General features: G+C 57.6%; 1 protein-coding gene across 7 annotated transcripts in view; it reads left to right on the forward strand.

The window, feature by feature from the left end:
* Positions 1-12,704, forward strand: part of ndrg2 (NDRG family member 2) — a 127,448-nt gene that overhangs the window by 85,499 nt on the left and 29,245 nt on the right. For all 7 annotated transcript variants that reach the window (XM_059951578.1, XM_059951576.1, XM_059951577.1 and 4 more), the window contains 3 exons: positions 1,111-1,197; positions 4,135-4,191; positions 5,296-5,399. In XM_059951578.1, coding sequence (XP_059807561.1) covers positions 1,111-1,197; positions 4,135-4,191; positions 5,296-5,399 — 248 coding nt within the window. The remainder of the gene's footprint in view (positions 1-1,110; positions 1,198-4,134; positions 4,192-5,295; positions 5,400-12,704) is intronic.

A 12,704-nucleotide genomic window follows, 5' to 3' on the forward strand; every position in this document is an offset into this window, starting at 1 on the left:
TGCAGACAAGTGCGAGGGGATGAACTTTGGGAAGACAAACTTTGGGTAGGACTTACATGGTGAGCGGTAGGGCACCGAGGAGTACGGTATAAGAGGGATCTGGGAATACTGATCCATAATTCCTTGCGAGTGGGGTCACAGTTAGACGGGGTCATAAAGAAAGCTTTTGGCATATTGGCCTTCATAAATGAATGTATTGAGTACGGGAATTGGGATGTTATGTTGAAGTTGTACATGACATTGGTGAGGCCTGATTTGAAGTATTGTGTACATTTTTGACCAGCTGCCTGCAGGAAAGATATAAATAAGGTTGAAAAAGTACAGAGAGAATTTACAAGCATATTGCCTAAGCTTGAGGAACTGAGTTATCTGGAGAGTTTTAATTATGGGAAGATTTGATAGGGGTATACAACATTATGATGGGTATAGAGAGGGTAAATGTAAACAGATTTTCCCCACAGAGTTTGGGTGGGACTAGAGCTTAAGGTCATGGGTTGAGGGTGAAGGGTGAAATGTTTAAAGGGCAACATGAGGGGGATTCACTCAGAAGGTGGTGGGAGTGTGTGATGAATCGCAAGCTGAAATGGCGGATGCTGGATCAATTAAAACACTTTGGAACAGCAGGTGGAGGGAGGGGCATGTAGGGGTATGGTCTGGGTGCAGGTTGATGGTACCGTGCAGATTAATAGATTGGCATGGACTGGATGGTGGGGCGTGTAGGTGCTCGATGACACTATGACACCTCCTTCTCCCATTTCCCCACCCTCTCCCCTCTCTCTATCCCCCTTACTCTCACACCTCAACAACCTGCCTTCCACCCTGATCCCTCCACTCCTCCTCCTCTGTCTCCTCTCTCCCTCTCACTCTTCCCCCTTGCTTTCCCCCTCCACTCACTGCCTTCCTCCCTGCCCATTCCAGTCCCTAACCCCACCCTTCCCCTCCCTCTACTGCTAACTATGTACCTCTGAAGCTCACCGCCTGCCCCTTTAACCCCTCATGAGCCTTGCTCAGCCATACGTGCGCTCGTGCCCTGCCTGATGTGATGGGAGGGGTGTGGGGAACACCTGCACTCGGCCATGTGGCTGAATCCCCACCCTGTCCTTCACACAGAAGTTCAACCCCGATCTCGTGGAGGGGCTGGTCCTCCTGAACATTGACCACAACGCCAAGGGATGGATAGACTGGGCAGCATCGAAGGTAAGGCCAGGGTGTGGGTGGGGACCACTGCGGGGCATCGACAGATATCCGAGAGGTGGCAGCAGGCTGGGGTCTAATCCCGGGGTAAGGCCAGGGTGAGGGTGGGGAACACTGTGGGGCATCGACAGATATCCGAGAGGAGGGAGCAGGCTGGGGTCTAATCCCGGGGTAAGGCCAGGGTGTGGGTGGGGACCACTGTGGGGCATCGACAGATATCCGAGAGGTGGCAGCAGGCTGGGGTCTAATCCAGGGGTAAGACCAGGGTGTGGGTGGGGACCACTGCGGGGCATCGACAGATATCCGAGAGGAGTGACCAGGCTGGGGTCCAATCCAGGGGTAAGGCCAGGGTGTGGGTGGGGACCACTGCGGGTCATCGACAGATATCCGAGAGGTGGGACCAGGCTGGGGTCCAATCCAGGGGTAAGGCCAGGGTGTGGGTGGGGACCACTGCGGGTCATCGACAGATATCCGAGAGGTGGCAGCAGGCTGGGGTCTAATCCAGGGGTAAGGCCAGGGTGTGGGTGGGGACCACTGCGGGGCATCGACAGATATCCGAGAGGTGGCAGCAGTCTGGGGTCTAATCCAGGGGTAAGGCCAGGGTGTGGGTGGTGACCACTGTGGGGCATCGACAGATATCCGAGAGGAGGGAGCAGGCTGGGGTCTAATCCAGGGGTAAGGCCAGGGTCTGGGTGGGGACCACTGCGGGGCATCGACAGATATCCGAGAGGAGGGAGCAGGCTGGGGTCTAATCCAGGGGTAAGGCCAGGGTGTGGGTGGGGACCACTGCGGGGCATCGACAGATATCCGAGAGGTGGCAGCAGGCTGGGGTCTAATCCAGGGGTAAGGCCAGGGTGTGGGTGGGGACCACTGCGGGTCATCAACAGATATCCGAGAGGTGGGACCAGGCTGGGGTCCAATCCAGGGGTAAGGCCAGGGTGTGGGTGGGGACCACTGCGGGGCATCAACAGATATCCGAGAGGTGGGACCAGGCTGGGGTCCAATCCAGGGGTAAGGCCAGGGTGTGGGTGGGGAACACTGTGGGGCATCGACAGATATCCGAGAGGAGGGAGCAGGCTGGGGTCTAATCCAGGGGTAAGGCCAGGGTCTGGGTGGGGACCACTGCGGGGCATCGACAGATATTTCTGAGGTGGGAGCAGGCTGGGGTCTAATCCAGGGGTAAGGCCAGGGTGTGGGTGGGGACCACTGCGGGGCATCGACAGATATCCGAGAGGTGGGAGCAGGCTGGGGTCTAATCCAGGGGTAAGGCCAGGGTGTGGGTGGGGACCACTGCGGGGCATCGACAGATATCCGAGTGGAGGGAGCAGGCTGGGGTCTAATCCAGGGGTAAGGCCAGGGTCTGGGTGGGGACCACTGCGGGGCATCGACAGATATTTCTGAGGTGGGAGCAGGCTGGGGTCTAATCCAGGGGTAAGGCCAGGGTGTGGGTGGGGACCACTGCGGGGCATCGACAGATATCCGAGAGGTGGGAGCAGGCTGGGGTCTAATCCAGGGGTAAGGCCAGGGTGTGGGTGGGGACCACTGCGGGGCATCGACAGATATCCGAGTGGAGGGAGCAGGCTGGGGTCTAATCCAGGGGTAAGGCCAGGGTGTGGGTGGGGACCACTGCGGGGCATCGACAGATATCCGAGAGGAGGGAGCAGGCTGGGGTCTAATCCAGGGGTAAAGTGAGGGTATGGGTGGGGACCACTGCGGGGCACAGGCAGGCATCTGGGAGGGAGATCCAAGCAAGGAACTAATCCATGGGATAGGGAGTTATAAAATAGTGGGACTTGCAGCTGGAGTCCAGACTAAGGGACCAGGGAGTTATATGTTGACTAACAGGAAACCTGGACTGAGTCACGTGCCGGAATCTAAACGGTGTGTGGGGTGGGGGGAAGTTTATTTTCTATTTTTTTATTTTTCAGTATTTTTGTTCAGAAGAATAAACAAGCTTTACAGTGTGCCACACATAGATACATCTCAACAGAACTTGTGTACATTCATATATTGTAATAAAATTGATCAAAATGTTATAGCACATCACATAACAGTATACCACTCCATAATCAAAAACTTAAAGATAGGTCATACATCATAAAAGAAATTTTTTTAAAAAAAGAAGTCAACCCCCTACCAACTACCAAAGAAAAAAGCTGATGGATGACAATGGATAATTAGAAAAAGAAACATATTCACTTAAGAAGATAGAAATATACATAAAAGTCTGTGCACTGTTCAGCTTTATAATTTGGAAGAGTAATTTTGGAAAGGTTATATGCAGAATAAACGATTGTGTACGGGCTGGAATCTATTGCAGGGTTCAGGGGTTCACACTATCGGGTGCGGGAGTGGAACCCGGTGTGGTCTGCTGCTGCTGCGTCAAGGTTCAACATGCTGTGCATTCAGAGATGGTCTTTTGCACGCCACTGTTGTACCACGTAGCTATTTGAGTCAGTGTGGCTGTCCCGTCAGCTTGAACCGGTCTGGTTATTCTCCTGACCTCTCTCACTAAAAAGGCAGTTTTGCAAACAGAACCTGCATTCACTGGATTTGTTTTTTGTGTTTTTTCGCACCATTCTCAGTAAACTCTCGGGTCTATTGTCCATGAAAATCCCAGGAGTTCAGTAGTTTCTGAGATACTCAAACCACCCCATCTGGCACCAACTATCCACGGTCAAAGTCACGTTTATCATCTGATGTTTGCTCTGGACAACAACTGAATCGCTTGACCATGTCCGCATGCTTTTATGCATTGAGTTGCTGCCACCTGATTGGCTTATTCGATATTTGCATTAGCGAGCAGGTGGACAGAATATAGTGGCCACTGACTGAATTCAGGCCAGGGGTGCTGGAGGTGGGCAGGGGTTTATATATAGAATAACAGACCCCCAGGAGTGGATCTAACCGGGCTTTAATCTCCTGTGACTTTATTTTCAGATCTCGGGTCTGACCAGCTCCCTGAGTGACATGATCCTTGCCCACCTCTTCAGTCAGGTAAGTGTTTTTTGATGATGGTTTTCACTCTCTTCCCTCCCACACCACACACCAACCCCACAGTTGATTGTGTGTTTGTGTGTGTTTTGTCCCCAAGGGTCACTGCTCCCTTCAACTTCACCCACAGCCTCTTTCCGCACCCCCCCCCCCGTCAGTCTCTTCAACTACCTCATCACCTTTCCCCCTCGAGGACCCGAAGTAACTTCTCAAATGTTTTCTCTTTCTTTGTGACTGCCTGGAATTCATTGCCCTCTGACGGGCATCCCAATCTTCCCTCCGTGCACGTACACACCCAGAGGTCAGGATCGAACCCCGCATCTGAGGAGCTACGAGGCAGGAACGCTAACCGCTGTACCGCCCCAGAAAAAGGAGAGAATTTGACCTCTGCTCCATCTTGCTCTCCAACCTGCCTCCCCCCCCAACCTCACCCAATCCCATTCTATCAGTCCAGGCCCAACCATCTACCCCAGCCCCAGCCCCCTGCATCATCTCTGTCTTCCCCCTTCACATCCAAAACTCACCGGCACATCTCCCTCCGGGGCTGAGGGAAGAGAGAATTCCAGAGATTCAGCTTCCTCTGATGGGGATGGAAGGAAGAGTTTCTCCCCGTCCCCACTCTGAATGGTTGACCGCTGATTCTGGGATGCAGAGCCTCTCACCCGGTCTGGGAGAATCCGCGTACGTACCCCAAATTGCCGCACCTAGGGAGCATTTTCAATTGGATCACCGCTTGTTCTCCTGAACCCCAGAGAGTACAAGTCCAGGTTGCATAACCTCTCCTCATGGGACAGGCCCCTACCCCTGTCCCCCTGTCCCAGCCACTGATCGAGAGAAACTTCACTGCACTCTCTGTCATACATTTTGCATTCCTTTGGTAGGGAGGCCAGACCTGTACGAAATATTCCTGTGACTGTCTCCCCGGGGCCCTAAATCAATGGAGCAGGATCCCTTCCCTCCTATACAGCCTCCGTCACCTCTCATAGGAGGAGGCCAATCAGCCCGTCACTCCTGCAAGCCCACATGAGGGCATCTCAGCCTTCCTGCAGATATTAATTTCCTGACCATTTTGTTTTTCACTCTATAACCCCGCTCCCCCCACTTCAGGAGGAAATGTCAAACAACTGTGAGCTGGTGACCACCTACAGGGCCCTCCTCACCGACAACCGTTTCCTGGGCAACGCTGAACTCTTCTGGAATGCCTACAACAGGTGACCAGGCGCGCGGGACTCCGGGATTGTGGAGCCAGGGTGTGGGGGAAGGCAGGGTTCCGCGGGAGGGTTGGTGAACAGCAAACTGAGTGGGCGAAGGGTCTCCGCGATTTCTGGAGCTCCCCTCCGCTCCCCTCCCCACCCCACGTCCCAGAGATGTACGGGAAATGTCCACAGCTCCACTCAGTGTGTGAGGGAGGAGTGGGATTTGGGGCGGGAGGAGATGCTGGGAGTGCGGGGGTAGAATGGGTCTTGATGGAATTTAAAAAAAATTTCAAAACTAGAGTTTATTCATGGTGCGACTATATACACGTGAAAAAAAAACATTATTAAACTATTTACTTCCATGTGATGTAAATGTGCAAAAAAACCTCACAAATACACATAGGTCCACCCCACCCCACCTCATTACTCACCATTACTCCCCACTCCACCCCACCCTGCTCCTCCTCACCCCACCCAACTCCTCCCTACCCTACCTCACCCCACTCCATCCCACTACTCCCCAACCCACCTCACTCCATCTTGCCCCACTCCGCTTCACCTCACCCCACCTCACTCCACTCCACCTCACCCCACCACACTCCACCCTACCCCACCTTGCCCCACTTTGCTCCACCTCACCACACCACCCCATCCCAACCCACCTCACCCCACTTCACCACAATTTGCCTCACCCCACCCTTCCCCACCCCACCTCAACCCACCACACTCCATTTCACCCCACTCTACCTCACCCCACCCGACTCCACCCCAGCCCACCTCACCCCACTCTATCCCACTACTCCCCACCTCACCCTGCCCCACTCCATCCCACTACTCCCCAACCCACCTCACTCCATCTTGCCCCACTCCGCTTCACCTCACCCCACCTCACTCCACTCCACCTCACCCCACCACACTCCACCCTACCCCACCTTGCCCCACTTTGCTCCACCTCACCACACCACCCCACCCCAACCCACCTCACCCCACTCCATCCCACTACTCCCCAACCCACCTCACCCCATCTTGCCCCACTGTGCTCCACCTCACCCCACCCCACTCCACCCTACCCCACCTCACCCCACCTTGCCCCATCGTTCCACAACATTCCACCTCACCACACCACCCCAACCCACCTCACCCCACTTCACCACAATTTGCCTCACCCCACCCTTCCCCACCCTTCCAACATCACACCCCACCCGACCCCAACTCACCCCACCACACTCCATTTCACCCCACTCTACCTCACTCCACCCTACCCCACCGCTGCTCACTACTCCCCTCTCACCACAGCCCACCTCACCGCACCTCACCTCATCCCTCCCCACTCCTACCGCACCCCACCTCATCTTACTATGCCACTCTTCCCCTCTCCTCCCCTCCTTATACCCACCTCACCACACCCCGCCCCATCTCACTATGCCACTCCTCCCCTCTCCTCCCCTCCCTATACCCACCCCACACCCCACCCTCCCCACCTCACCTCACCCCACCCCAGCTCACTGCACCCCTCCTTTACTCCACATCACCCCACATCTCACCCCACCCCACTCACCACACCTTCACCTTGGCTCAAAAACTCTCTGACTCAGTTTATTATCACTGACAAATGCCCCGAAATGTGAAGTCTGCAGCAGTGGAGTGCAAGACTTCGAAAATCACCACAATTAATCAGTAAATAAATGCATCCATAGAGCAAAACAGGAAAAGAATGGTACAGTTCATGGGACGTTGAACCGTTCATAGATCTGATGGCGGAGGGTAAGAAGCTGTTCCTAAAATGTGGAGCCTTTTGTCTGCAGTGCCTCCTCCTCGATGGCAGCAACGCACCAGGTGGTGATATTCAAATAATGGACGCCCCGTTGCTGAGACATCACCTTTTGAAGCTGTCCTCAAAGGTGCGAGGACTTGTGCTGGTGATGGAGCTGGCGGAGTCCAAGTCCCTTCGAAACTCTTTCCGATCCTGAGCATTAGAGCTTGCGTACCGGGCAGTGATGCAGCCAGTCCGAATGCGGTGACACACCCGGTCTCCGAATGAAGTGTCTCTGGGATGATAGCCCTCCCATTATTTGAGTAGCTTCTCCACCCGCCTCAGAGCCTCCGTGTGCGGCAGTGGGAGGAGCATTGGCTGTACGGAGCTGCAGCGGCACCCTCAGCCTATTCCCCCTGTGCCAGTCTGCCCTATTCCCCCTGTGCCAGTCTGCCCCATTCCCCCTGTGCCAGTCTGCCCCATTCCCCCTGTGCCAGTCTGCCCCATTCCCCCTGTGCCAGTCTGCTCCATTCCCCCTGTGCCAGTCTGCTCCATTCCCCCTGTGTCAGTCTGCTCCATTCCCCCTGTGCCAGTCTGCTCCATTCCCCCTGTGCCAGTCTGCCCCATTCCCCCTGTGCCAGTCTGCCCCATTACCCTGTGCCAGTCTGCTCCATTCCCCCTGTGCCAGTCTGCTCCATTCCCCCTGTGCCAGTCTGCCCTATTCCCCCTGTGCCAGTCTGCTCCATTCCCCCTGTGTCAGTCTGCTCCATTCCCCCTGTGCCAGTCTGCCCCATTCCCCCTGTGCCAGTCTGCCCCATTACCCTGTGCCAGTCTGCTCCATTCCCCCTGTGCCAGTCTGCCCCATTCCCCCTGTGCCAGTCTGCTCCATTCCCCCTGTGTCAGTCTGCCCCATTCCCCCTGTGCCAGTCTGCCCCATTCCCCCTGTGCCAGTCTGCCCCATTCCCCCTGTGCCAGTCTGCCCCATTCCCCCTGTGCCAGTCTGCTCCATTCCCCCTGTGCCAGTCTGCTCCATTCCCCCTGTGTCAGTCTGCTCCATTCCCCCTGTGCCAGTCTGCCCCATTCCCCCTGTGCCAGTCTGCCCCATTACCCTGTGCCAGTCTGCTCCATTCCCCCTGTGCCAGTCTGCCCCATTCCCCCTGTGCCAGTCTGCCCCATTCCCCCTGTGCCAGTCTGCCCCATTCCCCCTGTGCCAGTCTGCTCCATTCCCCCTGTGCCAGTCTGCCCCATTCCCCCTGTGCCAGTCTGCCCCATTCCCCCTGTGCCAGTCTGCCCCATTCCCCCTGTGCCAGTCTGCTCCATTCCCCCTGTGCCAGTCTGCCCCATTCCCCCTGTGCCAGTCTGCTCCATTCCCACTGTGTCAGTCTGCTCCATTCCCCCTGTGCCAGTCTGCTCCATTCCCACTGTGTCAGTCTGCTCCATTCCCCCTGTGCCAGTCTGCTCCATTCCCCCTGTGACAGTCTGCTCCATTCCCACTGTGTCAGTCTGCTCCATTCCCCCTGTGCCAGTCTGCCCCATTCCCCTGTGCCAGTCTGCTCCATTCCCACTGTGCCAGTTTGTCCCATTCCCCCTGTGCCAGTCTGCCCCATTCCCCCTGTGCCAGTCTTCTCCATTCCCCCTGTGCCAGTCTGCCCCATTCCCCCTGTGCCAGTCTGCCCCATTCCCCCTGTGCCAGTCTTCTCCATTCCCCCTGTGCCAGTCTTCTCCATTCCCCCTGTGCCAGTCTGCCCCATTCCCCCCGTGTCAGTCTGCTCCATTCCCCCTGCGCCAGTCTGCTCGATTCCTCCGCAGTCTGCTCCATTCCTAATGTGCCAGTCTGCCCCATTCCCCCTGTGCCAGTCTGCTCCATTCCCCCTGTCAGTCTGCTCCATTCCCCCTGTGTCAGTCTGTTCCATTCCCCCTGTGCCAGTCTGCTCCATTCCCCCTGTGCCAGTGTGCTCCATTCCCCCTGTGCCAGTCTTCTCCATTCCACCTGTGCCAGTCTGCTCCATTACCCTGTGCCAGTCTGCTCCATTCCCCCTGTGCCAGTCTGCTCCATTCCCCCTGTGCCAGTCTGCTCCATTCCCCCTGTGCCAGTCTGCTCGATTCCCTCTGTGCCAGTCTACTCCATTCCCCCTGTACCAGTCTGCTCCATTCCTCCGCAGTCTGCTCCATTCCCCCTGTGCCAGTCTGCTCCATTCCCCCTATGCCAGTCTGCTCCATTCCCCGTGTCAGTCTGCTCCATTCCCCCTGTGCCAGTCTGCTCCATTCCCCCTGTGCCAGTCTGCTCCATTCCCCTTGTGTCAGTCTACTCCATTCCCCCTGTACCAGTCTGCTCCATTCCTCCGCAGTCTGCTCCATTCCCCCTGTGCCAGTCTGCTCCATTCCCCCTGTGCCAGTCTGCTCCATTCCCCCTGTGTCAGTCTGCTCCATTCCCCCTGTGCCAGTCTGCCCCATTCCCCCTGTGCCAGTCTGCTCCATTCCCCCTGTGCCTGTCTGCTGCATTCCCCCTGTGTCAGTCTGCCCCATTCCCCGTGCCAGTCGGCTCCCTGGGCTAGAAGACCAGCAAGTTCTGAGCAGCGTCTGTCCCCGAGTAAATCAGCTTCTGGCAGCTGGATGTCTGTCCTGGTGTGTGGCCCCAGAGATCAGAGTGTACTCTGTAAGACAGCGACTGGGACACCGACATCTTCATACCCCCTTAGCAAATCCACGGTCTGTAAAGAGGGAGATGATCGTTGCTGAAGACAGCCAATGTGGGCAGTGGGAGATGTGTTGTCTGCAGAGGAAGGGTCAATTGGGAGAGTATCTTACACTGGAGGTCTCCCTTAAACCCACCGGGACCTTGTCCCCCATACCGAACCCACCGGGACCCCGTCCCCCATACCGAACCCACTGGGATCTTGTCCCCCATACCGAACCCACCGGGACCTTGTCCCCCACACCGAACCCACCGGGACCCCGTCCCCCATACCGAACCCACCGGGACCCCGTCCCCCATACCGAAGCCACCGGGACTCCGTCCCCCACATAGAACCCACCGGGACCCTGTCCCCCATACTGAACCCACTGGGACCCCGCCCCCCACACCGAACCCACCGGGACCACGTCTCTCATACTAAACCCACCGGGACCTTGTCCCCCCATACCGAACCCACCGGGACCCCGTTCCCCACACCGAACCCACCGGGACCCCGTTCCCCACACCGAACCCACCGGGACCCCGTTCCCCACACCGAACCCACCGGGACCCCGTTCCCCACACTAAACCCACCGGGACCTTGTCACCCATAACAAACCCACCGGGACCCCGTCCCCCACACATAACCCACCGGGACCTTGTCCCCCATAACAAACCCACCGGGACCCCGTCCCCCACACATAACCCACCGGGACCTTGTCCCCCATAACAAACCCACCGGGACCCCGTTCACCACACATAACCCACCGGTACCTTGTCCCCCATATCGAACCCACCGGGACACCGTTCCCCACACTAAACCCACCAGGACCCCGTCAACCACACTAAACCCACCGGGACCTTGTCACCCACACAAAACCCACCGAGACCCCTTTCCCCACACTAAACCCACTGGGACCCCGTCATCCACACTAAACCCACCGGGACCCTGTTCCCCACACTAAACCCACCGGGACCCCGTTCCATACACTAAACCCACCGGGACCCTGTCACCCACACTAAACCCACCGGGACCCCGTTCCCCACACTAAACCCACCGGGACCCTGTTCCCCACACTAAACCCACCGGGACCACATCACCCACACTAAACCTACCAGGACCCCGTTCCACACACTAAACCCACCGGGACCCTGTCACCCACACTAAACCCACCGGGACCCCGTTCCCCACACTAAACCCACTGGGACCCTGTCACCCACACTAAACCCACCGGGACCCCGTTCCCCACACTAAACCCACCGGGACCCCGTTCCCCACACTAAACCCACCCGGACCTCATTCCCCACACTAAACCCACCGGGACCCCGTTCCCCACACTAAACCGACTGGGACCCCGTCATCCACACTAAACCCACCGGGACCCCATCTCCACACTAAACCCACTGGGACCCTGTTCCCCACACTAAACCCACCGGGACCCCGTTCCCCACACTAAACCCACCGGGACCCTGTCACCCACACTAAACCCACCGGGACCCCGTTCCCCACACTAAACCCACCGGGACCCCGTTCCCCACACTAAACCCAACGGGACCCCATCATCCACACTAAACCCACCGGGATCCCGTCACCCACACTAAACCCACCGGGACCCCGTTCCCACACTAAACCCACCGGGACCCCGTTCCCCACACTAAACCCACTGGGACCCCGTCACCCACACTAAACCCACCGAGACCCCGTTCCCCACACTAAACCCACCGGGACCCCGTACCCCACACTAAACCCACCGGGACACCATTCACCACACTAAACCCACCGGGACCCCGTAACCCACACTAAACCCACCGGGACCCCATCACCCACACTAAACCCACTGGGACCCCATCACCCACACTAAACCCACCGGGACCCCGTCACCCACACCAAACCCACTGGGACCCCGTCACCCACACAAAACCCACCGGGATCCCGTCACCCACACTAAACCCACCGGGACCTCGTCACCCACACTAAACCCACCGGGATCCCGTTCCCCACACTAAACCCACCGGGACCCCGTCACCCACACTAAACCCACCGGGACCCCGTTCCCCACACTAAACCCACCGGGACCCCGTCACCCACACTAAACCCACCGAGACCCCGTCACCCACACTAAACCCACCGGGACCCCGTCACCCACACTAAACCCACCGGGACCCCGTTCCCCACACTAAACCCACCGGGACACCATCTCCACACTAAACCCACCGGGACCTCATTCCAAAACACTAAACCCACCGGGACCCCGTTCCCCACACTAAACCCACCGGGACCACGTCTCTCATACTAAACCCACCGGGACCTTGTCCCCCATAACAAACCCACCGGAACCCCGTCAACCACACTAAACCCACCGGGACCTTGTCCCCCATACCGAACCCACCGGGACACCGTTCCCCACACTAAACCCACCGGGACCTTGTCACCCACACTAAACCCACCGAGACCCCTTTCCCCACACTAAACCCACTGGGACCCCGTCATCCACACTAAACCCACCGGGAACCCATCTCCACACTAAACCCACTGGGACCCTGTTCCCCACACTAAACCCACCGGGACCCCGTTCCCCACACTAAACCCACCGGGACCCTGTCACCCACACTAAACCCACCGGGACCCCGTTCCTCACACTAAACCCACCGGGACCACGTTCCCCACACGAAACCCACCGGGACACCGTTCACCACACTAAACCCACCGGGACCCCGTCACCCACACTAAATCCACCGAGACCCCGAGACCCCGTTCCCCACACTAAACCCACCGGGACTCTGTCACCCACACTAAACCCACCGGGACCCCGTCACCCACACTAAACCCACCGGGACCCCTTTCCCCACACTAAACCCACCGGGACTCTGTCACCCACACTAAACCCACCGG

This window comes from Hypanus sabinus, chromosome 26 (assembly GCF_030144855.1).
Source record: "Hypanus sabinus isolate sHypSab1 chromosome 26, sHypSab1.hap1, whole genome shotgun sequence".
In the NCBI taxonomy this organism is placed as follows: domain Eukaryota; kingdom Metazoa; phylum Chordata; class Chondrichthyes; order Myliobatiformes; family Dasyatidae; genus Hypanus; species Hypanus sabinus.